The sequence below is a fragment of the Salvelinus sp. IW2-2015 genome, linkage group LG23 (assembly GCF_002910315.2).
Source record: "Salvelinus sp. IW2-2015 linkage group LG23, ASM291031v2, whole genome shotgun sequence".
Classification (NCBI taxonomy): Eukaryota; Metazoa; Chordata; class Actinopteri; order Salmoniformes; family Salmonidae; genus Salvelinus; species Salvelinus sp. IW2-2015.
The window spans coordinates 29,199,899-29,225,679 of NC_036863.1; the positions used below are offsets into that span (position 1 = coordinate 29,199,899).

At 41.8% G+C, this 25,781-nt stretch overlaps 1 protein-coding gene across 2 annotated transcripts; it reads right to left on the reverse strand.

Annotated features, from left to right (window-relative positions):
• Positions 1 to 5,760: 5,760 nt before the first annotated feature.
• On the reverse strand, positions 5,761 to 24,968 carry LOC111950269 (CREB-regulated transcription coactivator 2). 2 transcript variants are annotated; one of them, XM_023967710.2, is made up of 14 exons: positions 24,758 to 24,968; positions 21,280 to 21,381; positions 20,962 to 21,072; positions 20,674 to 20,735; positions 19,492 to 19,560; positions 18,982 to 19,082; positions 18,786 to 18,812; positions 18,511 to 18,640; positions 17,360 to 17,598; positions 14,921 to 15,399; positions 13,691 to 14,227; positions 9,474 to 9,548; positions 9,135 to 9,336; positions 5,761 to 8,860 (listed from the first exon to the last, which is right to left on the reverse strand). In XM_023967710.2, the coding sequence occupies exons 1-14, from the start codon at positions 24,929 to 24,931 to the stop codon at positions 8,661 to 8,663; spliced, it is 2,508 nt and encodes an 835-aa protein (XP_023823478.1). In that variant the 5' UTR covers positions 24,932 to 24,968; the 3' UTR covers positions 5,761 to 8,660. The 2 variants fall into 2 exon arrangements, with proteins under 2 accessions (XP_023823478.1, XP_023823479.1); XM_023967711.2 differs by lacking the exon at positions 19,492 to 19,560.
• Positions 24,969 to 25,781: the final 813 nt, after the last annotated feature.

A 25,781-nucleotide genomic window follows, 5' to 3' on the forward strand; every position in this document is an offset into this window, starting at 1 on the left:
ACATTCCCCAGCTGTAGCAAACCCCTAACAAGAGGTGACAGGACCCAGGTGTGATCACAATCTCAGGTATCATGCAGACATGTCTACTGACATGAGGAGGAGGAGTCTGTGAAAGAACACTGGAGAGCCATAGAGAGGTATATTTAGCAAAAGCTGATAGGTAGGCCTAAATGAGGACAGAGTACACTCCGGAAACTATGTCCCAAATTCTATTACTAGGCTACATTGAGTGCTTTAGATGCATGGGGGTTTTGAGAAAGTTGTCACCATGCCTTATGGGTTTTGTGACGATGGGTGGAAACATAGTCAGTAGACTTTTAGTTGTGTCACAAAAAGACTTCCCCAAAGAAACACACATTTTCCTGCATGACGTTGTTCATAAATGTATGGGTAAACTTTTGTGTTACAAAGTCGTTAGAGGCTATTCTTTATGAAGATCCCAAACTAGGTAGAGGAATTAAGATGGTACTGTACCAAATGTGTTTTGCTAAATCAATGCTGATTAATTAGTTGGCGCATGGTTAATCTAACCTTACACTAGTGGAAAATGAGTGACAAGTAAGTGGTGAAGATATGGAACAATCAACAATGCAAGCCTCCGTTGTCTATGCAGAGGAGTAGCTAAGTAGGCCAGCCAGCAGCGAATAGCAATTGTAATATTACTCATTTCATGTCAGGTAGGCTCAGTTCCTCTACTACTTAGAATAGCTTATCTCCATTTTAGAAATTAGTGTAAAGAAACGTATCGTCTAAACCATCTGTCCAAACCTGTGCCCACAACATCTATAGATAGATTTAGACAGCGTGCTTCTCTGTGCAAGCTCAGTACACCACAACAAAGTAGGCCCACACATCTACAGCTTATTTTCCCCTACAAAAAAATCTAGGTGTGTCAAGTTACAATTGTATTTATTATATTTTGTCTGGAATTTAGTAATCTGTAAGGAATGAAAGGGCAAGAATAGATGGTGATGATTACTGACAGCATGTCGATATTGAGCTCAGGGGCTGCAGGTAGCCTAGAGGTATGAGCGTTGGGCCAGTAACCGAAAGGTTGCTAGATTGAATCCCCGAGCTGACAAAGTAAAAATCTGTCGTTCTGCCCCTGAACAAGGCAGTTAACCCACTGTTCCTAGGCCGTCATTGTAAATAAAAATTTGTTCTTAACTGACTTGCCTAGTTAAATAATAATAATATGACATGTGCGAATTGTTATTTTAACAACAGGGGTCTGTAACACAGTAATGTTTAAACATCAGGAACAGATAGTGAGACCATGCCATGAGACCGACACTATACACTGAGTGTACAAAACATTGCATGACATAGACTGACCAAGTGAATCCAGGTGAAAGCTATGATCCCTTGTTGATATCACTTGTTAAATCCACTTCAATCAATGTAGATGAAGGTGAGGAGACAGATTAAAGAAGAATTTTTAAGCCTTGAGACGTGGATTGGGTATGTGTGCCATTCAGAGGGTGAATGGGCAACACAAAAAATGTGAAAACATGAAACACATGGGATTAACATTTGTTTGAAACATTGTAAATGGGCAGAATATTCAAACGACCTTATTGCCAAAATGATAAGATAAATCAAATCAATGACAGACTTGGGGCAAGATGCATGATGCTGTCAAAAAAGTTACGTTATGGCATTGAGTATCATTCTTTCTGAGGTATTCCCCACTGGCAGAGCACCCACCCAAAGCGAGGGGGACCCACGGGCTCAGATTCTTGCCGGCAAGGAAACTTTATTTTTTAGTTATTTGAGCTTAAAAATAACATTTTGGGGATCTTTATATTTATTTATTGAACCTTTATTTAACTAGGCAAGTCAGTTAAGAACAAATTCTTATTTACAAATGACGGCCTACCCCAGTCAAACCCAGACGACGCTGGGCCAATTGTGCGCCGCCCTATGGGATTCCCAATCACGGCGGGATGTGATGCAGCCTGGATTCGAACCAGGTACTGGAGTGACGCCTCTTGCACTGACATACAGTGCCTTAGACCGCTGTGCCACTTGGGGAAATTATTGTTTTTAGGATTTTCGAAATACTTTCAATATTATTCATTTCCATGTCGGCTCTGCGCCTGGAAATGCCCTTGTCCGGAGCAAAGGATACCCATTTCAAACTGGTGTTTAATTTAAATTTAAAAAATCTCTCAAAACTGTGATTCTTAAAAGTTGTGTCCGAGGATTTTGTCAACTCCGTCAGATTTCTCTAAAATCCTAAATTAAAATCAGGAATGAGCAAGGTCAGCATAAGGACCCCTTATTCATATCCTCATTACATGTAGTGCAACAAGAAGTTATCAACTTGACAGGTTTAAACAAACAATATTGGAATCACCATGGTCAAAACCATAAACTGTCAACTGCATCTGCCTGAAACTCACTTAGTTAGGTTTTAGAATCATAAAGCAACTGTTGACAAACAAAATTGATACTGTCTGTGTATACCACTTGAATAAAGACGAAACATGTACTATTTTTGTCAACTCCGTAAAACAAATTCCATCAGAATGCCTGAAGATCTGATAAAACAACCATTCTAAATAGGGTATTTTCAAATGAATAATTTTCTGTATTTTACAAATGTATTTAAATTTTCTACAAATTAAAAAAGTTAAGAGAAACAAATATGTCTGTCTTGGGTATCTGTTGTCAACTCCGTCAATGATTGAAGTCAATATTTTTCCTGGTCAATATTCTGATTAAATATTGTTCGAACCTTGAGGGGCCCACTAAACTACGCAACTGGTATTCCAATATCGTCGTGGAATGAGGCGTTTGCAGGATTTATGTATGCTGAATACTCAAGCAGAAACACGATAAATGCGCATAATGCATTTTCCTAATCCACAAAGTAAAATGAATGGACAACACAGTATATGAGATGGCCAATGTAGACAAATGCGTTCTAATGAAAAGCGTGATGCACGCGCAGTGCAACGTGAAATATCCTTGATCAATGTCCGCGCTGGCAACATATTTTAACATGTTGGACTAGGGGCAGGGAGCACCAGGCAATGTAGTATAACTACCAACCTTTAATTGCTTTAAAATCCGTTGTACCATATACATTTGGGTCAATGCTTGGTACCACTCATTGGATCACGACAATAGCCTAACGTTACACACAGAAATAGCCTAACGTTACACACTAACCTTACTGTTGTATCGCTTCGCACATTAGCCGGTTAGCGAAGCACTACGGCCACAGATACGTTCGTATAATGGCTAACAACTATTATTGTGGGTTTCGAATAAAACAAATCGACAGAGGATTTGGGTTTGAGTTGTCACCGCTGGCGCACCATACCTGAATTGTGTGACATTAATCCAAAGCAGATGCAAGCATTCGCTAGCTAACGTTACTTAGCTTCCTAGATAGCTAACAAAATATTGTTGGGACACTACCACTTTTTAACTAGCAATCTATTTACCTTGTAATCCTTGCTGGCAGTTCCGATTGCTCACTTTGGATATCATCCTGCTTAGGTCATATTTAGACATTTAACGTCCATGTTTGCGGTCGTGTGCACCATAGAGTCGGTTTCTAATTCTGAGCCAGCGCAGATGTCTGTCGTATCAGTCCGCTTCTTGCTGGCCGGGAGGTTAGCTGCCAACAGCTCCTGCGGTCGAGATGGGAAACTAAAACACTGTCGTACTTCCAGTGCCACAGACCGAAAGAGCTCTCAGAACACAGAAAATTGCGCTACTATTTCACTAATACATACAAACTAGTTAATTTGTGAAACTCCCTGCCGTCTATTGTTATGCATTTAAAAACATGTTTGCTGTGGTAATATTCATTATAAAACTAGAGGAAAGGAAATTGCGAGAGTAAAAACAATTGGTGGACACCCCCGCGTGCATGCAGCTGTTGGGTTTTGTTTACAGCGGTCACTGTACTGGAGACCAGTGAATCTGTTATGACAACCCGGATGATAATAATACAGTCTTTGACAGGATTTTTTCTATGCTTTATTTTTTGTAAAATAATGTGATGGTACAAATATTTTCTTGTTAGGTTTAAGATGCACAGTGGTTTAGGAATATTATTTACAACATCGATGGGTTCCCTGGATATTATACATTTAAATGTAATTACTCTGAAAACGCAAAATACATATGATTTTGACCATAAACATGAAGCAAAAATGTTCACTACAACCGTAAAATACACTGAACAATAGCACAGCAATTAATATGGCCATCTGACTGATCCCTATCACACAACTTCACTGTTCAACAGCAGCCCCTACTGGCAGTGTTATTGCCGTGCATGGTCTTCAACTACAACGTTAACGTTATTACATAACAGACAGATGCTGAGATCAATGAAGTTGTAAGCGCAGCCTCTTTGTGGTACTAAAAATCAGAAATGAAACCTCAGGTTCGTTCAGCCGTTCCTATGGAGGAAATTAATGTAGTTTGGGGATAAACGCCGCAAATAAGGTCCGAGGTTAACACATGCTTTGATGATTTTCTATGCTTTGTTCAACGAGATATGTCTATGAACATGACCTTTATGAATTATGAAGCCTTTATGTGCTTATTTTGATTACACAAATGCTTCAAAATAAACAAAAAAGTAACTTTAGGTGATAGATGATCTCATAGAACAAAACAAAGCCTGTGTTCTACACACAGACCTTMTTTTTTGTGTTTATCAAAACAAACCCCAAAATAATTTCTCCATAGCCTAGCTYTGTTAGTGCCTACAAAACGACCACATTACTATTGCTTTCTATAGGCATGACAGCTGAAGCATCAAATTGCAGCTGTGAAGAATTGCCAAGATGTGAGACAAATTCACTTAGTATAACTAATACAGAGGGGGAAAACATGAGCAAATATTGCTCCTTTTCACAGTAAAAAAAAMCTGCAGTGAACATACTCAAACTTTTGGATAAACATGGTAATTTTGGGCTCCCCAGTGGCACAGCGGTCTAAGGCACTGCTTCACAGTGCTTGAGGCGTCACTACAGACCCTGGTTTGATTCCAGGCTGTATCATAACCGGCCGTGATGGGGAGTCCCTTAGGGCAGCACACAATTGGCTCAGCGTCGTCCGGGTTTGGCCAGGGTAGGCCGTCATTGTAAATAAGAATTTGTTCTTAACTGACTTGCTTAGTTAAATAAAAAAAAGTTTAAAAAAATATATATATAATAATTACCTGAAGAAAAGTGACCGATATTTCTCTGAGGCATTGCGTAACATTGTCAAAGATTCTAAATCAAACAACTGGTAGAGCAAACATGCTTCACCCTGGACTAATCAAGCAGGACAACCAATGGCGGGCGTGTTCTTGTGTTTTCAAATGACAAAGTGCAGAATAACAGTAAAATGACATTCTCTGCATTTCAAGTCTGTTCTCACGCCAGGTGAAGATAGAGATCATATAATCATCACACCTCTCGAGTCAACTGCCAGCGCTGACCCTGAAATGAACTGGTACTTCATCAGAATACCCTTCAGATCCAATCCAAAATATACTAGCCACACTTACATGATTCCTTCTAAACAGACAAGACATTTCATCCACTCTCAAATTAAAAAAGGCCTCATTCAAATCTCCATTAAATAGCCTATCAATTCAAATATCACTTCAAAATAATATTTTCAGTTTTGGTTGGGAATGGTCCACAGTGCAGAACTAAACCAAATCAGAAATACAGGAAACCTGCCACAGAAAATAGGGAACACAGGACTAAGCAATGCAGAAAAACTTGTAACACTTAAATATGATTTTCACACTAACTTTTATTTTATTTTTTATACCTCCTCATTTATGGCTAAATTGGAAATGCATTATTATGACTCTTCAAAACGACTTGTGGTCTTACCAACACCACCAGCCTAGTAAGAAGCAAGATATACACCGAGGCACAAAGTTGGCTCACAGTGGTAAAAGGGGACTTTGCAAACCCACACTATTACTGTTGGCTAGGGGGCAGTAGTGAATGGGTTTTACCATAGGTTTGATACTCAAACCACTTCAACCACCACTCCTGTCAAAACAGATTTGCATTTGGCTCATATGATCAGTGTAAAAGCAATATGGTTGAAATAAAGCATACCRGTAATTAGAGGTACTTCAATATCTGTCAATAAGGGGTTTAAATTCTATGTTAGCACAACTTCAGAACAGCACTACTTCATTTTAGGATGATGTTTTACCAATCTATGATGTAACAGTTGCATACAGCTTTCTATATCCAAATTGCAACGCTTGTGTTTTATTAAGTCTGTCAAACATGGCCTCTTTCAGTCCACACTGGAAAGAAGGGCTGATTTCCATAATCTTTGTCATTATGAAAGTTAAACGATATTATCTCAAGCGCTCTAACTTCCTGTTGCTACCACACAATGTCAAACTTACAGTAGTCGTCAGACACCAATATCAAACATTGTCACCAAAGCAAAATACGACCATTTAAAAACCGATAAAAAAGCAAAAACATTTTTTTCAATGTATTTTCAATACAATAGTATAATGCAAATGTACTATTTGTAAATGTACTAAATTAAAAAAAATATTTGACAACTCCCAGACAGTCACACGAGACATGCACAAGAACACTTTGCATAGCAAATGGACTACATTGTTCAGAACCTGTTGCTTTTCAAATCATGCAACCGGTTTAAGGGTGTTGCGGAACCAAAAGGCTTCTCTTCTTAAATATACTCTCAGTTATTTATACATTTATATACAAAGACATAGACCACCTTTAATTAAAAAATAAAACTTCATAGTAATAACTACGTTGTTACATAAAAATATGTTACTATAATCTGGCTATGGCCCTTGCTGTGGCAAGACAGGTGCAGCAGGTGGGAGGGGTTAGAGGTGTCAATCACAGTGGCTAGAATTACCTGACTAAAACGGACACTAAAGCTCCAAGGCCTTAGTAGTAGCAGTTAAAATATATACTATGGCAAAAATGTTGCTATGCATTAGTCTACTTGGTTTTGGCCTTGCCGTTTCCCAATTACTCAAAGATTAAAAAAATACAACTCCAATTCATGTAATTGAAATGTATTGAGGGCTTTTCCTTTTCCATATCAACAACGCCAATTCTCTTGATGAAAGGCAGACACTTTGTCAATAGCACACATTTAAAAACAAACAGTCCCTAGTTGCTTTAAAGGGAATGTGCAGAAGAGGGTAGGTCTAAGATCTGAGGGGGAGGTAGCAGGCACACAGGGGTGGTACATAGCAAAAGGTCCTCGGCTTAAACTTACTGAGAAGCTCAATGGTATAGAAGCAGGCTGGCAGAATGACAACAGCTGCCATGTTGGGACATATAACATTTTTAAAAAGAATACAAAAATATTTTGTCACACACCAGACAGGTGCAATGAAATGTGTTATTTTCTGTGTTGTTTTTATAAACAGGAGAGTTGGATAATGGATTCTGTAGACTACTTGGTTCAATATGAGGACAATATCCTTAGACGATTGATTTAGTAATTTTTTTAGATTCGGAACCATCAAGACGATTCAAGTTAACAGACGTCAAATGAGAATGGTCAATTTAGCTGGGTCTTGAACACAGACACAGTGATAATCTTACAGACGAATATGCCRTCCAGACACTAAAATGGCCCCGTAAGTGCCAACTTGTCCTGAGGGACTGAGAAAGTCACATCTCCAAAAAGACACTTTCTTCTCTTGTCCGTTGAAAGACTGAACTATATCTGAACTATAGCTAGCAAGGTCCGCCATTGAATTACCTTCACCAAACTTAAATAAAATAGAAACACTTAATGACATGTCAATTGGCAACTATTGGTTGAACAGTCTCTGGTAGGGTTGATGTAATCCATAAAATACCCCAGATCTACTGTATGTTCTTGCAGTAGAAAGATGGCGAACATGGCCGATATTCCAGCCTCCCCATACTGGCGTTGGAATGATGGAACACCGACAGACAAAGCCGAAAGACCAGTCGGGAAAGTCCTGTCTCATAGAATGCATATTGTATGGTTTTTAAGACGGCATTTTCAAGTGCAACTGACCTCATGCGTGATCCCTGCGTTTATGCATTATCYGAAGTGCATTTGTTTACATGCAGATAAGACTCGTACAAGCTAATGCCTATATTTTATTTTTTTCTCTTAAGCATCACAAGTGCATTTTCGATAACTGCCTGGATGTAGCGGAAAGAACCGTAAACGAACTTGCTCCACCACTGACATGTCAGTCCTGTCCTCCAACCTTCCCTACCACCACATCACCTCACAAAAAGCATGTGGAGAGGTCCCCACTAGACCAGGTGCCTCCAACTCTGGTCCTGGAGAGCATGTAGAATTCTATTCAAGCCCAGCACTAACACACCCGATTCAAATAATCAAGGTCCAGATTTAAGACAGTGATTAGCTGATTATTTGACAGGTGTATTAGTGCTGTGGTAGAACAGCCTGCTCCCCAGTTTCTCTCCTGGACCAGTCAGAGATCCATGCACTAGACTGTCCAAAACCTCCCACCTGACCTCTTAGTCGCAGATCCTGTGGTTGGGTCAATCACCAAGGAGGGGGAAGCAAAGCAGGGCTCAACCCCACCTGTTCCACTTCAGCCCGGGTTGTTCCAAGCCCCTTCCCTCCTCACTCCTCAGTATCCACTCCAGGCAGGGGGGGGGGGATCACTTGAGGCGGTCGGAGCGGAAGGAGTCTTCCACGGCGGGGTCGGTCAGCATGAGGTCCCCGTCCAGCATGCCCAGCCCCTCAAGGGCCAGGGGGTCCATCCTGAGGGGGTCGTCCAGAGCAAAGGAGTCCATCTCAAACCCTGGCACGTGGGACAGGGCGCTGGCGATCTCCTTGGAAAGGCCCAACGAACTGTCTCCTGGTGAAGAAAGAAAAAAGGGCAAGTAATACATAATAATAAATGTGCCATTTAGCAGACGCTTTTATCCAAAGGGACTTTCAGTCATGAGTGCATACGTTTTCGAATGGGTGGCCCAAGCGGGAACCAAATCCACAACCCTTTACATTGTAAGTGCCATACTCTACCAACTGAGCCACTCAGGGTTAGTGTTAGTTGTAGTTATAATTATGTCCTTGGAAAGCATTCCTCTCCTACAGGCGAGTAATAGCCGAAGTGGTAGCCCAAATCTCACCTGTGAGGATGACGTTAGGGACGTTGTGGCATCCCTCTCCCCCAAAGTTCTGGTTGTTAAGGTGCTGCCTATCCCCTGAGTCGTGGAGCTCCAGGAAGCCATGGTTGGGGTGGTAGGATTCCTCCTGGCCTTTTCCACCACTCCCACAGCCCAAGCCACCGTGGTTGAACGACAGGCTGTCTCCCGGAGTCTCCATGTTGAACTGAGACGGGGACAAAACACCAAACGTGAATTCAGGCAGACAAATACAGTACAACAGAACTCCGCAATGAAAGCAGAGGTACAGTAGTCAATACAAATGAGCCTGAGAGAAATAAAGTGTCTGCAGAAATGSTATACCTGCTGGTTCTGTCTGGAGGCGATCTGCAGGCCCAGGTAGGGATCATCCAACAGAGAGTTTAACAGTAATGTGTCCTACAACACAAAACACAGGTACTTTAGTGTAAAGACAGAACAACACGTCATACCAAGTTATGTTGAGTAACATCACCTACAATATGTATTGTAGTAGTGAAGTGGGGCTTCATTGATGCTACATCCTACAGGCCAATTTCACTATGGTGCCAATGTCACAACCCCCCAGCACACAAAGATAGTCTGCTCTCTGGACTGCTATTAATAGAGCCATTCAACAACAGAGCCCAGGATCCATTTCACCTCACTTGGGCATGACAGCTTCCCCTCTCAAGTTTCACACACCACATTCTGCAGCTAAATAAACCTGTGCGCATGTTCAATGACATCATCTGTCAGAAGGATGTTGCGAAACAATCTCCAGTGGCAAGTTATGGAGCCAAGATGAGACTTGAGTGAGCATTGGAAATGTATTGAGAAGCTATACAAGTCCAGGAAATGTGAAGCATCAAGGAAATTATTGAGCCACAGTTATAACAATATGGCCTCCTGAATAGCCCAAGATCTGTTTAATAAATACAGTACCAGTCAAAAGTTTTTTAGAATATCTACTCATTCATGGGTTTTTCTAAATTTTTACTATTTTCTGCAGTGAACACAAAACTATGATATAAGAAATCATGTAGTAACCCAAAAAAGTGTTAAATCAAAATATATTTGAGATTCTTCAAAGTAGCCAACCTTTGCCTTGACAGCTTTGTATTCTCTCAAACAGCTAGCTTCATGAGGTTTTCCTGGAATGCTTTTCCAACAGTCTGGAAGGAGTTCCCACATACAGTTGAAGTTGGAAGTTTACCTACACTTAAGTTGGAGTCATTAAAACTCATTTTTCAACCACTCCACAGATATCTTGTTAACAAACTATAGTTTTGGCAAGTCAGTTAGGACATCTACTTTGTGCATGACAAGTCATTTTTCCAACAATTGTTTAGACAGATTTCACATATAATTCACTGTATCACAATTCCAGTGGGTCAGAAGTTTACATGCACTAAGTTGACTGTGCCTTTAAACAGCTTGGAAAATTCCAGAAAATGATGTCATGGCTTTAGAAGCMTCYGATAGGCTAATTGACATAATTTGAGTCAATTGGAGGTGTACCTGTGGATGTATTTCAAGGCCTACCTTCAAACTCCTTTTTGCTTGACATCATGGGAAAAATCTAAAGAAATCAGCCAAGACCTCAAAAATAATTGTAGACCTCCACAAGTCTGCTTCATCCTTGGGAGCAATTTCCAAATTGAGCATGGGACCGCGCAGCCGTCATACCGCTCAGGAAGGAGACGCGTTCTGTCTCCTAGAGATGAGCGTACTTTGGTACGAAAAGTTCAAATCAATCCCAGAACAGCAGCAAAGGACCTTGTGAAGATGCTGGAGGATACAGGTACAAAAGTATCTATATCCACAGTAAAACGAGCCCTATATCGACATAACCTGAAAGGCTGCTCAGCAAGGAAGAAGCCACTGCTCCAAAACCGCCATAAAAATGCCAGACTACAGTTTGCAACTACACATGGGGACAAAGATCGTACTTTTTTGGAGAAATGTCCTCTGGTCTGATGAAACAAAAATATAACTGTTTGGCCATAATGACATTTGTTATGTTTGGAGGAAAGAGGGGGATGCTTGCAAGCCGAAGAACACCATCCCAACCGTGAAGCAGGGGGGTGGCAGCATCATGTTGTGGGGGTGCTTWGCTGCAGGAGGGACTGGTGCACTTCACAAAATAGATGGCATCATGAGGTAGGAAAATGATGTGGATATATTGAAGCAACATCTCAAGACATCAGTCAGGAAGTTAAAGCTTGGTCGCAAATGGGTTTTCCAAATGGACAATGACCCCAAGCATACTTCCAAAGTTGTGTCAAAATGGCTTAAGGACAACAAAGTCAAGGTATTGGAGTGGCCATCAAAAAGCCCTGACCTCAATCTTATAGAAAATATGTGTGGGCAGAACTGAAAAGGCGTGTGCGAGCAAGGAGGCCTGCAAACCTGACTCAGTTACACCAGCTCTGTCAGGAGGAATGGGCCAAAATTCACCCAACTTATTGTGGGAAGCTTGTGGAAGGCWACCCAAAACGTTTGACCCAAGTTAAACAATTTAAAGGCAATGCTACCAAATACTAATTGAGTGTATGTAAACTTCTGACCCACTGGGAATGTGATGAAGGAAATAAAAGCTGAAATAAAATCATTCTCTCTACTATTATTCAGACATTTCACATTCTTAAAATAAAGTGTTGATCTTAACTGACCTAAGACAGGGATTTGTTTTCTGGATTAAATGTCAGGAATTGTGAAAAACTGAGTTTAAATGTATTTGGCTGAGGTGTATGTAAACTTCCGACTTCAACTGTGTGCTGAGCACTTGTTGGCTCCTTTTCCTTCATTCTGCGGTCCAACTCATTCCAAACCATTTCAATTGGGTGATTGTGGAGGCCAGATCATCTGGTGCAGCACTCCATCTCTCTCCTTTGTGGTGAAATATTCCTTACACAGCCTGGAGGTGTGTTTTGGGTCACTGTACTGTTGAAAAACAAATGATAGTCCCACTAAGCCTGAGCTGACAAGGTAAAAATCTGTCTTTCTGGCTCTGAGCAAGGCAGCTAACCCACTGTTCCGTGGGCACAGAAGACATGGATGTCGATTATGGCAGCCCCCCGCACCGCTCTGATTCAGAGGGGTTGGGTTAAATGCGGAAGACACATTTAGGTTAGAATGCATTCAGTTTTACAACTGACTAGATATCCCCTTTTCCCTAAGTGCAAACCAGATGGGATGGCATATTGCTGCAGAATGCTGTGGTAGCCATGCTGGTTAAGTGTGCCTTGAATTCTAAAATCACTGACAGTGTCACCAGCAAAGCACCCCCACACCTCCTCCTCCATGCTTCACTGTGGGAACCACACATGCAGAGATCATCTGTTCACCTACTCTGCGTCTCACAAAGACACAGTGGTTGGAACCAGAAATCTCAAATTTGGACTCATCAGACCGAAGTACAGATTTCCACCGGTCTATTGTCCATTGCTCGTGTTTCTTGGCCCAAGCAAGTCTCTTCTTATTGGTATCCTCTGCAGCAGAGGTAACTCTGGGTCTTCCTTTCCTGTGGCGGTCCTCATAAGAGCCAGTTTCATCATAACGCTTGATGGTTTTTGCGACTGCACTTGAAAACTTTCAAATTTCTTGAAATGTACCATATTGACTGACCTTTATGTCTTAAAGTAATGATGGACTGTCGTTTCTATTTGCTTATTTGAGCTGTTCTTGTCATAATATGGACTTGGTCTTTTACCAAATAGGGCTATCTTCTGTATACCACCCCTACCTTGTCACAACACAACTGATTGGCTCAAATGCATTAAGAAATGAAATTCCACAAATTCACTTTTAACAAATTGAAATGCATTCATGAATCTGGTTGAGAGAATGTCAAGWGTGTGCAAAGCTGTCATCAAGGCAAAGGGTGCCTACCTTGAAGAATCTTAAATATATTTTGATTTGTTTACAATTTCTTTGGTTACTACATGATTCCATGTGTCATTTCATAATTTTGATGTCTTCATTATTATTCTACAATGTAGAAAATAGTAAAAATGAAGAAAAACCCCAAACTTTTGACTGGTACTGTATATCCCATGACAGCAGAGTAATGTGTCATGTGTAAAGAGATAAAGATATTATACTATTTGATACTTGAGGATGTCACACACTAAGAGGCTGAACAGTGACCAATTTGCATGGCCAAATGTATAAATAAATCAGCTGATTATACAATACAAAATAGTGAACTAATTCTAGTTAGATGACAGAGTGAACTCTTAAAATATGTCCTGGTGTGCCCAGAAGCCATCAGGCTGACACTGGTTATGGTCTTCATAATAGATGTGCAGATGATTACATCATCCGGATCATTCTAGTTGACCTCAGTTTCTATCACAACCAACGATTACAACATTACACTTGCTTTAAAACCATGCGTTTACAAAGACATCAAACCACGCTGGCTGTCATGCCCCTCTGCCTCAGAGGTGAGGTAGGTTAACCGTGACGGACCGATAGGAGGAAGACAGAGGAAATTGTGGCTTTATTCGGCCAATTGGCGGGAGTGTGTTGTATGGGCTGGCACTGACTCCACTCACGTTGTAGAGGCCCAGGTCTGTGGCCAGAGAGTGGCTGATGTGCTGCAGCTGGGGAAGACTTCCCTGCTGCCTTTGCTGCTCCATCTGCTGCTGTTGGTCTTGCTGGTCCTGTTGTTGTTGCTGCTGCTGTTGCTGCTGTTGCTGAGTCGACTGCGGGTCTTGCGTCTGCAGGCACTGGGAGTTCTGGCCCTGCTCACCCTGCTTCTCAATTTTGACTGACACCCTATGTTGCATCTGCTGGTTCTGGACATTGCGCAGGTTCTGCAGGTGCAGCTGCTGGAGGGCCTGCTGAGACTGGGCACGTTGCTGCTGGTGCAGCTGGTATTGCAAATGCAGCTGATGGTGTTGGTGTTGAAGCTGCTGTTGTTGATGTTGTTGTTGTAGTATCACGGACGGCTGGGAGAGCTGTTGTCCTGCCTGAGAGGCCTGCTGGGATGCTGGAGGACCCGACTGATGAAGCTGCTGCTGGGGTTGGCTGAAGGGGTAGGGAGGGAGCCTCTGGTCCATGGGCAGTTTGCTGGTGTCCAGAGGGACGCCCTGGGAGGAAATAAACACATTGATTRGAAATGGAATACAAACTCAATTGGCATGCAGGTCAGCCAATGTTATGGTGCCATGTAGGCTTGAGCGGGATACAGTATAAACTATATACTGGGGTATTTTTGAAATAMCCATGACATGATTTTCAATACGTCAAAACAATTGAGCTAGTTTTTTCATAAATTTGAATATTTGTTATTTTTAAATAAATACCTAGTCAACTTGTGCACTAGATTAATAGATAAAACAGCATTAGCTACCCTTGCACGCTGACGAAAAGGGAAGTTTACTTAAAAACTAGCAGTATTTCAATCTTCTCGATTCATCATAATTAGAAGCACAGCGCCATCTCCCATCCCTGGATTGAGGTATGTTTTCCGAGCCATATCTCGCGCCGGCTCCATGGTGTCCACATTCTGGCATAGCACAGTTCCAACCAGAGAGAAGTAATTAACGTCTAGTCAGGTTCTTTTGGCTAACTAAGTGGCTAGCTTGCAAGATCAATCTTCTTGGTTACAGCAGAGACAAATCCCCACCTGGATCAAGATCCCTGACGTCTACTATTTGTTTTGTGTGCAGCACAGGAACGGCATGAAGGTATGAACATCTGGATACCGCCCAACCCCAGGGCAGTGCTTATTCTGGCCTGTGATTAAATCATGGTAAAAGGAGAACGTAGGTAGACATTACCTGTGTTATGGAGGACAAGTTAGGAGAGATGGTGGGGGAGAACTGTTTGGAGTGGTGCCGGCGAGACTCCCCTCCCATGGGTAGGATCAGAGGGGAGAGCTGAGCTCGTCTCCGTGGCGACGTGCTGAGAGGCGACTGCCCCTGGCTAGTTAGCAATGGCGAATAAGAGGAGCACGAGCCRGACCCTCCCACCCCGCTACTGTAACTAGGGTTACTGGCTGCGGTCTGGAGGGACTGGCCACTCAGGGAGGAGTTGCTGAGGGAGGAGTGCAGGGATTGGTTGCTCAGGGAAGACTGAAGGGAGGGGGAGGAGCTAAGGGAGGACTGCAGGGAAGGGTTGCTAAGCGACGAGTGCAAGGAGGTGGAGCTGAGGGAGTTGGGGAAGGAGTGGCTGCTGAGAGATGATTGGATGTTGGGGTTGCTTAGCGAGGACTGCAAGGAGGGGTTACTGAGAGTGTCCTGAAGAGATGCCAGGAGACCTGTTCAAATAAACAAGACGGATAAACAGATCTGAATATATAGCTACATAAAATAAAACACGCATTTTGAGTCCTGGTGTGAAAAGTTGTGGTAATGCGTACATAATACACTGGACAAAAATATAAACACAACATGTAAAGTGTTGGTCCAGTGTTTCATGAGCTGAAATAAAAGATCACAGAAATGTTCCATATGCACAAAAAGCTTATGTCTCTCAAACTTTGCGAACAAATTTGTTTGCCATTGAAAAGGAGTGGGACAAAAATTGTATAGGCCACAATCAACAGCCTGATCAACTCTATGCGAAGGAGATGTGGGAAATGGTGGTCACACCGGATACTGACTGGGTTCTGTTCCAYGCCCCTACCTTTTTTTAAGGTACTGTATCTGTGAGGAACAGATGCATATCTGTATTCCCAGTCATGTGAAATCCATTGATAGGAATTTATTTCAATTGACTGGTTTCCTTATATGAACTGTAAACTAAAATCTCTGAAATTGTTGCATATTGCGTTTATATTTTTGTTCCGTGTAGAAGACCACAAACATCAAMATTCTATGAAAATGTATTGCAACATTTCATTGTTTTAACATTTACTTTGACAAATTGCAAACACAGTTTGTCTCTTGGCGATCATATCAGGAGGTATAACGCTAGCTCAGTCCCCTGAAGAGGCCCTGAGCTACAGGGTGCATCTCAAGAGTCAAACTAGGTTTCCTTTCATTGTCTCCTATCCTTAATTTGCACCAGCAAATATCTGGTAAGCATTCACCATACTGTTATCACCTGTTTCCGTCAGTGACGAAGAGACAAGACGAGAAGAGCAAKCCACCTCAGACTATTGACATGAACCCTAGGCCTTGCCTCTAGACTGAAGTTAACATTTCCTGTGTGTGGTCGGCCAAATCACCTCAACACAGCTAAGGTCAGTAGGGCCATATAAAATCTGTTTAATTTCTTGCCTGATTCCGGTTAGTTTTATTTACCCAAATTCCGTAGAGTTTTTCCAGGTCCCCGTTTTCCCCGGGTTTTTTTCAGGCTTTCACTCTCAAAATGACACTTAAATTGAACAACAACTAAATTGTTTTTTTTAGTCCACAACAATGCTTAAACCACATAAGGAGACCACTTTTGAGGTCTGGGAATTTTTGAGTGTAGTTACCCTTTAAATCCAGCGCACACCTAGCAAGAGGCTGTTCAGCTGTGTTTTTGTTATGATAGAGTTTGCAAACAAACACCCACTGGATTGATGCAAATAATCATATCATTCTGCCAGGTAGGCATAGGCTTTGCAGTTAACATTTAATTTAGAAGGTTTTTGGGAAAGCCTTTCCATCTACCAGAAGACTGTTTTCATTAGCATCAACGCTAACAGCTACACAAAGTGGTAACTGCATGCACCGCACGTACACAGATGGGGGAATTCTTGTTGCCTCTTCAGAAAGTTGCAGGAAATACAAATCACTGATGCATTCTGGTTATGTCTTATGATAAACCTGGGCAAATTAATTCATTTTCACTACATTTCATTGATTCCCTACTAAGTTCAACACATTTTTTTTTTACATTGTTGAATTCCATTTTATTGTCTAGATTATCTGATTCTGTCCACGTTCTCTGCATCAGGGATTTTTTAGGGCCCTAGGACAGCTACTTTTTCCGAATGCACAGCCCTGCACTTAACCTCTAGTTTCACTTTCTAAATAAATCTTACATGCACCCACCTAAATGAATATCGGCCTGTCTCCCTCTTGCACCAACACCCACTAGCTTCCTCCGTTTGATTCACAACTTAAACATTTTAACTTGTGTGACAGAAAGGGTTGTATTGTTCCTAGCATGCCTGCATGAGCGCACACACTAACATACACGCAAGAGAGAGGTGCTGAAGATCAACATGGCATACAATAAATAGCACACACACTCTTCAGCCTCTGTCCCGCAGCCCCTCCCTGTACCTGGCGAGTGGCGGAAGGCGTTGCTGGCATTAATACCCAGCTGGGTGAGGGTGGAGGCCAGGTTGCCCGTGCTGCTGCCCCCACTCATGGACGAGGGGTAGCCCGGCTCGTCTGGGTCCAGCGGGGTGGGCAGCGGCGACGGGAAGTGCAGGCTGGAGAGGTCGGGCAGGGAGCCCCCCGTGTTCAGGGCTGAGGGGGCATGGGGGGTGCTGGACTGCTGGTCCGGGGAGGGGAAGATACTGGAGGAGGAGATGGAGAAACTATTTAGAAAAACAAGAGAAACCACAGTGGTGTCTCACATTCGGCAAGAATTAGACACTGGGGTGCGTGTGATTTCCAGACAGACAGGGTGACCTCAGCGTCCCAGAACTAAACTGACTCACACCCAACATCAGCCTCCAGACACACGCAGCGAGAAAGAGAAAACGACAGAGAGAAAAAGAACAGAAGAATAGAACGAGGGGAGAAAGCGAACGAGGGAATAAATTACAGAGAGAACAAGGGGGAAAAAAGACATGGGAGATAAAGAGCAAGTGAATGAGAGAGGGAAAAAGAAAGTCCACTACACACACACATTCCAATCTAAACCCCAGCTATGAGAGAAAGATAAAAGAATGTGCAACAGAAAGGCTACGGGGGAGTGTAACGTCATGTCAACCAACCCTCTGCATCCCTGGTTACACTGACTGCTAGTCATGACCAAGAAGAGGAGGATAGACAGAGGCTGAAAACGGAGGAAGATATTTCAAATGGCTGTTTCAATGGAGAACAAATGGAGATTGAGCGGAGGCTTTTACAGCAACAGATAGTGTTCAACAGAAAATCAGCCATGGATTAATTTGTCATACCTGAGGGCACACGCTAGCCATAGTACAATACTGTGTCTCCTATCAGACTCCCCTCCATATATCGCTGCTTCACATTAAATTAAACAAATTACATTAAATGTAAGCAACAACGACAAATTACATTAGGTCTACATTAATGCACAACATCGCAGGTTTTTATAACCATGTGTCTCCACTGAAACAAATTACTGTAGATAATTGTGTGCAAACTTCTAGAGCCAAAGACATTTTCACATAAGTTATTCTCTCCTGTGAGAAAAGCTGTAGAAATGACTTGGATGTGTTTTAGAAGGATTGACTTACTTGATACCAGGAACTTCACAGGACTTGGGTCGAGAAGACAGCAGGGGAAACTTCTTGGTGTCCCAGGGCTTGAGCAGTTTGCCCTGATCCAGAACGTTCTCCTCAATGGGGGGAACTGGGTACGGAAACACTGTGGGTGACAAACAACATGATTGAGGAAATCAATTCACTGTCTCCTGGTCACAAGGATTTCTTTCCATTGTCAAGATTATTTGTGGTGTGTTTAAAGTAGGACCGAATTGTTAGTGTCCAGCGAATGGGACTTTTAGACTCACTTCTTCTCCCCTCTCCTTCACTCTGACCTAGAGGAGCACAGAGAGATACAATGGGCTTAAGGCACAATCACACTAAAGCAATTATAACAATATGGTCACTTAGCAGATACTTATCTAAGTGGCAAACCCTCAACTCCCACTCCGATTTCTTAACTAAAAATATATGCTCTTGGTTTAGTCTTTAGTGAGTCCTCACCAGTGAGTCTGCCCTGAGGGGTGAGTGTGTGTCCAGCACTGAAGGGGTCTCCTGCAGGGGGGTTCATCACACTGGTGTGGAGGGCAGAGTCTGAGTTGGTCCTGCATAGAGAAAAGGCATCAGGAGAGGAGAAAGATATATCCAGGGGGTCTCTTTCCATTGTCACATCAACCACAAACACATTCTCCAAACAGGAAACAACTACTCAAGTCAATCCATGACTCATTAGAAAATTCCTCCGGTAACCACATCATGACAATCACCACTTGACTTTTACTTCTACTCAGCCACAAACTAAGTCGATCCATGATATATTGGAACTCAGTCTTAAATATCAATTCATTCAATATAAAAAGGTTCAACACATAAAAAATACAAGCTCTTGGAAGATCTTTGAACGGCCATATCTCGCACTGGCACAATCGTCTGTTCATGTCTGCCCCAGGATAGTAAGTTGATGCCCTATGTTGAGGGGGAGAAGAGAAGATAGATGGAGAGGGTGGGATTCACCTGTTGAGTGCCATGGTGGGGAGGCGAAATAACTGGCTTTTGTCTCCTGGGAAGTTGCYCGAACAGTTCCTTTCGTGATCAACAACAAAAATTGCCATTATTCTCCAGAGAAGGATAATACATTTTAAAAAATGTAAAGAGAAGGCTTGGGACGAACAGCGAGCATAGGAGATGCAGAGACAGAGGGAGGAAGAGAGGGAGATTGACATTCTACAGAACACATGGCCCATCCAATAGATACTTTTCACTCATGTAGGTGGATACAGAGAATATTGAGTGAATTGAGTGCATTTGTGGGTGTGTGTTACTGCATGCTCATGTGCACGAATGTATGCATTCACAAGAGTGAGCTTGCACTCATGCGTGTGTGTGCTCATGTGCTTCTGTAAGACTGGCTATTATGAGGTATTAAGAGGTTCTTAAATTCTCTGCTAAAACGGGGTCTCGCAGCGATCGGTTCACGTCAGTAGAACTTACGAGGCTGTTTATCAGTGTTTCCAGACCCCAGTGCTGATCTGGAAAGAATCGGACAGACTTGTGCCGACTCCACCACAAACAAACATCAGGAGCAGCACCCTCCATTCAACCGGTTTAATGGAGGCCATTCCCCAAAGCGCAGCATCCAAGCGAGCAGGGATGAGAAACGCTGGTTTAGAGCGGCCTTCATTTTATTCATGTGTCAACTCAAATTTATATGTCATCTCAACATGCCTTTATTTTTTGCAGAGATTAAGATAAGTGGAACTGTTGGGAGGTGTGTAAGAGTCATAATTTCATGTCAAAGCCAGTTTCCCTTTCTCAAAGAGTATGTCCTTTTCCATTTAGCAGAGAAAGAAAGAAAAGAAAAGAAAGAAGAAGACTGGCAAGAAGGGAAAAAGRTGGGAGTTTCTTTCCAAAACTTGAAGAAAAAATAGTAAGTGTATTCAGATGCCAGAAAAAAGGGAGGAAAGTGGAGAAAATAAAACTAAAAGTTCTGAAAAGCAACTGAATTCGAGGCTATGAAGGAAAGCTAAAATCAGGCGTCTTGTTAGTCAGTCCCAATTGCGTTAGTATGCATTGTTACCTTAAGACCAAGCTATAATGCTGCAGAGAAAAACAACTAAGCACAATACATAAAAAATTAACAGGCTTTCCCGGGGATACCCATGTCTCTGCAGATTGGGGTCCACTCCAGAACATTACCTTCTCCAACTGGTGTCCGGAGGTGGGGACAGATAGGCTGAGTTGTATGGAGAGCTGTCCACCTGAGGAGCACACAAGTCAAGGCAACAACTAAATCTACTCTTCTCATCCACATTTAGGGATTTACAACCAGGGATTTGGTCAGCACAACATAGAAAATGACAAAATAATATATTATCAAAGCAGTCCTTTGCCTAAGTAGAGCAAAACTCTGGATTAGCTCCTAGATTGTGCTTTGTGGAATACCCCCCAGACTCTGGTCTCAGAAGTATTGTGAAGAATACTTACTCTCCTGTAGGGGCGCACTGGGGAGATGAAGCGCCTGTCCCTCTGGACCCGCTCTACCAGGCCGTGGTGCCGTGTGGAGCGGCTGGAGTCCAGGTTAGAGTGGAACAAACCCTAAGAGAGGGGGAAAGATGAGGGAAACAAGTAGGAGAACAGAGAAACAGAAAGGGAGAGAAGATAAAGAGGGGTGCAAGAGAAGAGGGAGAGACACCATGGTGTTTAAATTGGTGTCAAGTGATTGTATGGATAGATTTTTAGGCTATATATTAATGTGGACCCACACACACACTGAGGATAAAAAAAAAAGTGAGCCTCCCTCACCTGAAAGTCGCCTGGGTTCCTGCCGATCTGATTAACGTTGGGTAGGGAGCCCCCATAGTACGGGCCCTGGGTTCTAGCCAGACGCACTTTCTGAGCCTGGATCTGGAGAACAAAGAGGCAATGGAGACTTTATGAATACCTAATGTCTTTTGTAAGACAAACTGCAATACTTGTGTCCTTGAAATATTTCACTGCTGGATTGCTGCATAGCCTACACAGAGACAGACGCCACATCAGTGGACTGAGATAATCAAATGGGTAACAAGATCATCAAGAGTTTGTTGTAGTGTGCTTTATCACCTGCAAAGCTGTGGTTGTCCTATGTCACAATAGAATGTTTGAAATGAGCTGGCCCGTTCTTTTAGTAAGACACTGTCTGGCCATTTTCATTAATGACACAGCCAAACATCTTGGTGTCTTTTCAGACCTTGTTCTTTTGAGTAAGAACTTGACATGTTATAATGTGCTGTCCTGCCTCTGACATCTTTCATGCAGTCTCTCAACCTTTAAAACAGAGGGCAGTGAGTTCATCATTGTAAAAGATATGGATAATCATTCACAGGGAAAACCACACGTATTGAGGAAAAGCTGTTAAATTATTATTTCTAAGAAAAAKAAGAACTTTGAAAACAGTCACAAAGCAACAAAATCCCCCACCAGCATATTGGATATTGCTAATAACACCCAGGAGTTGACTAATACATTTCAAGTTGGACAAAACATTTCCAGCGAGGTGACAGTGAGAAAATACTGCTTTGTGTACCTCCCAAATGTGACTTTGGCAGTGTAACATATCATTATGACAGCAGAAGAATTTGAGACAAAGTCTTCATATGACATAAGATTAAATCTGCCCTTACAAAGTTCCCTTCTAAAATGGATTCATATGAACCACTACTGTTCCAGAATAGAGATAAGATAGACCGACTGTGTCATATTTTACAAACCAGACTGTGTCATATTTTACAAACCCATCTAAAAATGTCCAAAAGCCTTAAAGCTTGAATCCTTAATTGTGAAACTGGGATATTACAACAACAAAGAAGTTAAAGAACACTTTTTTCCCGCTCTGACATCATTGCACCAGCGATAGAACAGCAGAATATGTGCTACAATTTTTACTATGATGGGTGACGCTCCTCACCTTCACTTCGTCAACAAAACAAATGCAATAACAACAGCCATGGGGCGGAAGGTGAAGCTGTTTCCCCTACTGTGGATTCAACCCCCTCTCTTTTACATAGGCCTAGCCACAGTCCAATACGATTACAGTAGCTAGAGCTTTCAGTATTCATCACACTGATGACAATATGAATTCTTCACACATATACAGGCTGTACAACCAAACTGATGAATAAATACAATAAATGAATGGAAGTGGGCAAATCCATGGTAACATTTGCACAGACTCAGATTTAGACCAAACAAAAAAACATTGATTTATAAGTTTAACAAACCATAGAACTCTATTCACAAGTACTACTTTTAACAATTTCCACTGAACATTTTACAAAAGCACATTTGCAGGAAGAACTGTGCAGATACAAAGTCTGGAAACAGAATAAAACTGAGTGAGAATTTACCAAAATTCTGTTATCAAACTTTGCACCTGCACAGTTTTTGCAGTAAATGTTTTTTATTTACTGAGTAAATTGTTCAAAGTAGTCATTGTGCATAGAATTGCATGGTTTGTTAAACTTTGAAATCAATGGTTTTTGTTTGACATACATTTTAAAGTGAAGTCTCAGCGTAATTCTGTACTACTTTACTGCATAGTTCGTGCCTGCTCACTCTCGCACACACACATCAGTTTCGCAGCATGCTCCGTCTCCATTTACCGGTAACTGCGCCCCTGCCTTGCTATTAGGCTGATTGGACCACCCTGACAAAAAGTATATTAGATGGGGAGGTTGTAAAGGACAAGACTCAACGGAATTCCCAGAAAGGGCAGTGGTTGAGATGGCAAAGGGGAATTACCGTGAATGAAGGAAGTGGGGTGTTATGAGCGGTTGGGATGAGCCAAGACTTGAGCCCTTGAATGTGCTGCCCAACAATGCAATTTATGAGAGGGTGAGTCTTTGGGCTCCCGAGTGGCGCAGTGGTCTAAGACACTGCATCACTACAGTCCCTGGTTCGAATCCAGGCTGCATCACATCCGGCCATGATTGGGAGTTCCATAGGACAGCGCACAATTGGCCCAGCGTCGTCCGGGTTTGGCTGGGGTAGGCCATAAATAATAATTTGTTCTTAACTGACTTGCCTAGTTAAATAAAAGTTTTTAAAAAATTTAATCATGAATCAGCATGATTTGCCCTCTTCTTTCTACTCCTCCTTCTCAGTCTGCATCACATTCACCTCAAAATGTATAGGCTATTCGTAGAGGGGGGAAATTGGGGGCATTAAAATGTTTCTAAAAGATTGAATTTGCTAAAAAAATATGTTAATAAATTCATTAATAACCAAATTAATAATTCGTATCCGTTTGAAAATCAGTTCAAGCTTATTTACTTCAAATTGAAAGATCCTTAGAATAAACTCTGGGGTGTATTCATTGTCTTGCAACGGAAACCCGTTTAATTAAGAAACCAAACGTACACAAACAGAGCAAACGATGAAAAACGGGGGGCGACCTACCGGAATTTGACCAATAGAAACTCTCGTYTTCGTTGAAAAAAAGTTTATGTTTGGAGTAAACGGCTAGTGTTGCTAAACGTTTTGCAACAGAATCGGCGTAATTAATACAGCCGTGGAGTTCCAAAAAACACACCATTTTGTGAATCTTAAACTCAGTGGAAAAATAATTGAGTTGGTTGCAGTATGCCAAGAGTTTGCAATCTGTTCTGCTGTGGTGGTTAACAGCAGCCACTATGAACAACTTMACTTAATGCACAGTCTATTTGACAAACTAGTTCAGCACTGAAAAGCTAACGTTAAGCCAAAACATGGCTGGTAACTAACGTTATCAACCAATCACACAGTTCAGCAGTTCTTAGGTAGTTTGGTTTGTAAATGTGGGACAAACGAAAATATTAAAAAGTTAATTATAACTACAATGTCTCGTTAACATTTACTCACTACGGGTAGTTAGCTAACTAACGTTAAATAAGTAACGTAAYGAACTAGTTAACTTTAGCTACTGAATTTGAAATACTATTTAGCCACAGGTGGCTAACTCGGGGCTAGCTAGATAGTTTATTTACGCTAACGTTAGTTAACTAGCTAGCTGGTTCGCATTCCACTTTTGACAAGTTAGATAAGATAGCAATCAACATCGTAGTTAGCTAGTTGACGTTAAGTAGGTGAAATAACTAGACATTCAAACTCCAACAGATGAGAGGCAAGTCGTGGATAACGTTCATTATTGGCTAGAGTTAGTTAGCTAACGTTATATTAGTTTATAATTTTCGTATTTTTTGTTGACAAGCCCCGGGCCTGTACTTACTCCAGCTTTCCTCTCCTGCCTCCCCCTCCGACTTACCCTGGTAGAGGTGATGTCCATCATAACCTCCTGAAAAGCAGCAGTCTCTTCAGCCTGACGTTGGGTATGTAGAGCTATTTTCTCGCTAAATTTTCGGGGGTTCGATGCCCCAGACCCAGCACCCGAACTGGGTCCTGCTCCGGGTCCACAACCGCCTACATCCGTAGCAGACATCTTTGCCGAACGACTTCACGCAGTGGGATGATCTGACTTGGTCTTCACTAACGTTAGTTACCATAGCCACAAAGTGATACGGGCCGCCTATTTCTACAATGTATCTAATTAAAATGTTATTTTAAACCTAACATGAACAACACAGTTAACTTTAAATGAAGAACAAAAAKMWATTTTTTGTTTTCATGAATTTGTACAATATTGCCAATTTTTACTTTATGGCTGTGGTAACTAGCTAGTCGAAACCATCTGACTTGTGGGAGAACAAGAGGGGAGGAGAAAGTCAGAGCGCCCAAACGCAATATGGGGCATGTAGTTTATTTTAATATAAGGCTAGGTCAACAGAAATTACAGTTCTGTATAATGGATATTTTGGATATTGATAAAAAATATATATAATAATAATCCAAAACACAACTATTGTATTGGTTGGTTACCTCAAAATAAAAGGGCTGCATATAAACCAGATTATTCAGTAGTAAAATAAACTGCCACACTGGTTGTCTGATCACGATCGTACTCATCACAAATCCTATCACTCTCCAGGGGAAAAATAACTAGGCAACATGTTGAAAGTTATTTCAGATTCCTTTTAATCAGTTAACCAGGTACAGATAAACAAGTCCTGATTTAAAAGTGAACATAAAAACAAGAGCAGCCATTTCAATTATTCAAACTCAAGTTTTACAAGAGAATAGAGGACTAATTCAAAGCTTTCTCACCACATGGCAGTGAAATAAAGACTTATATTTTGATCTCAATGCAAGGCTCTGACAAAGAGCAAACACTCCATTTAGCTTTTTAAGCATTTAAAGTAATAGCCAGCTGTATGCTCTTATTATGTTTTTGC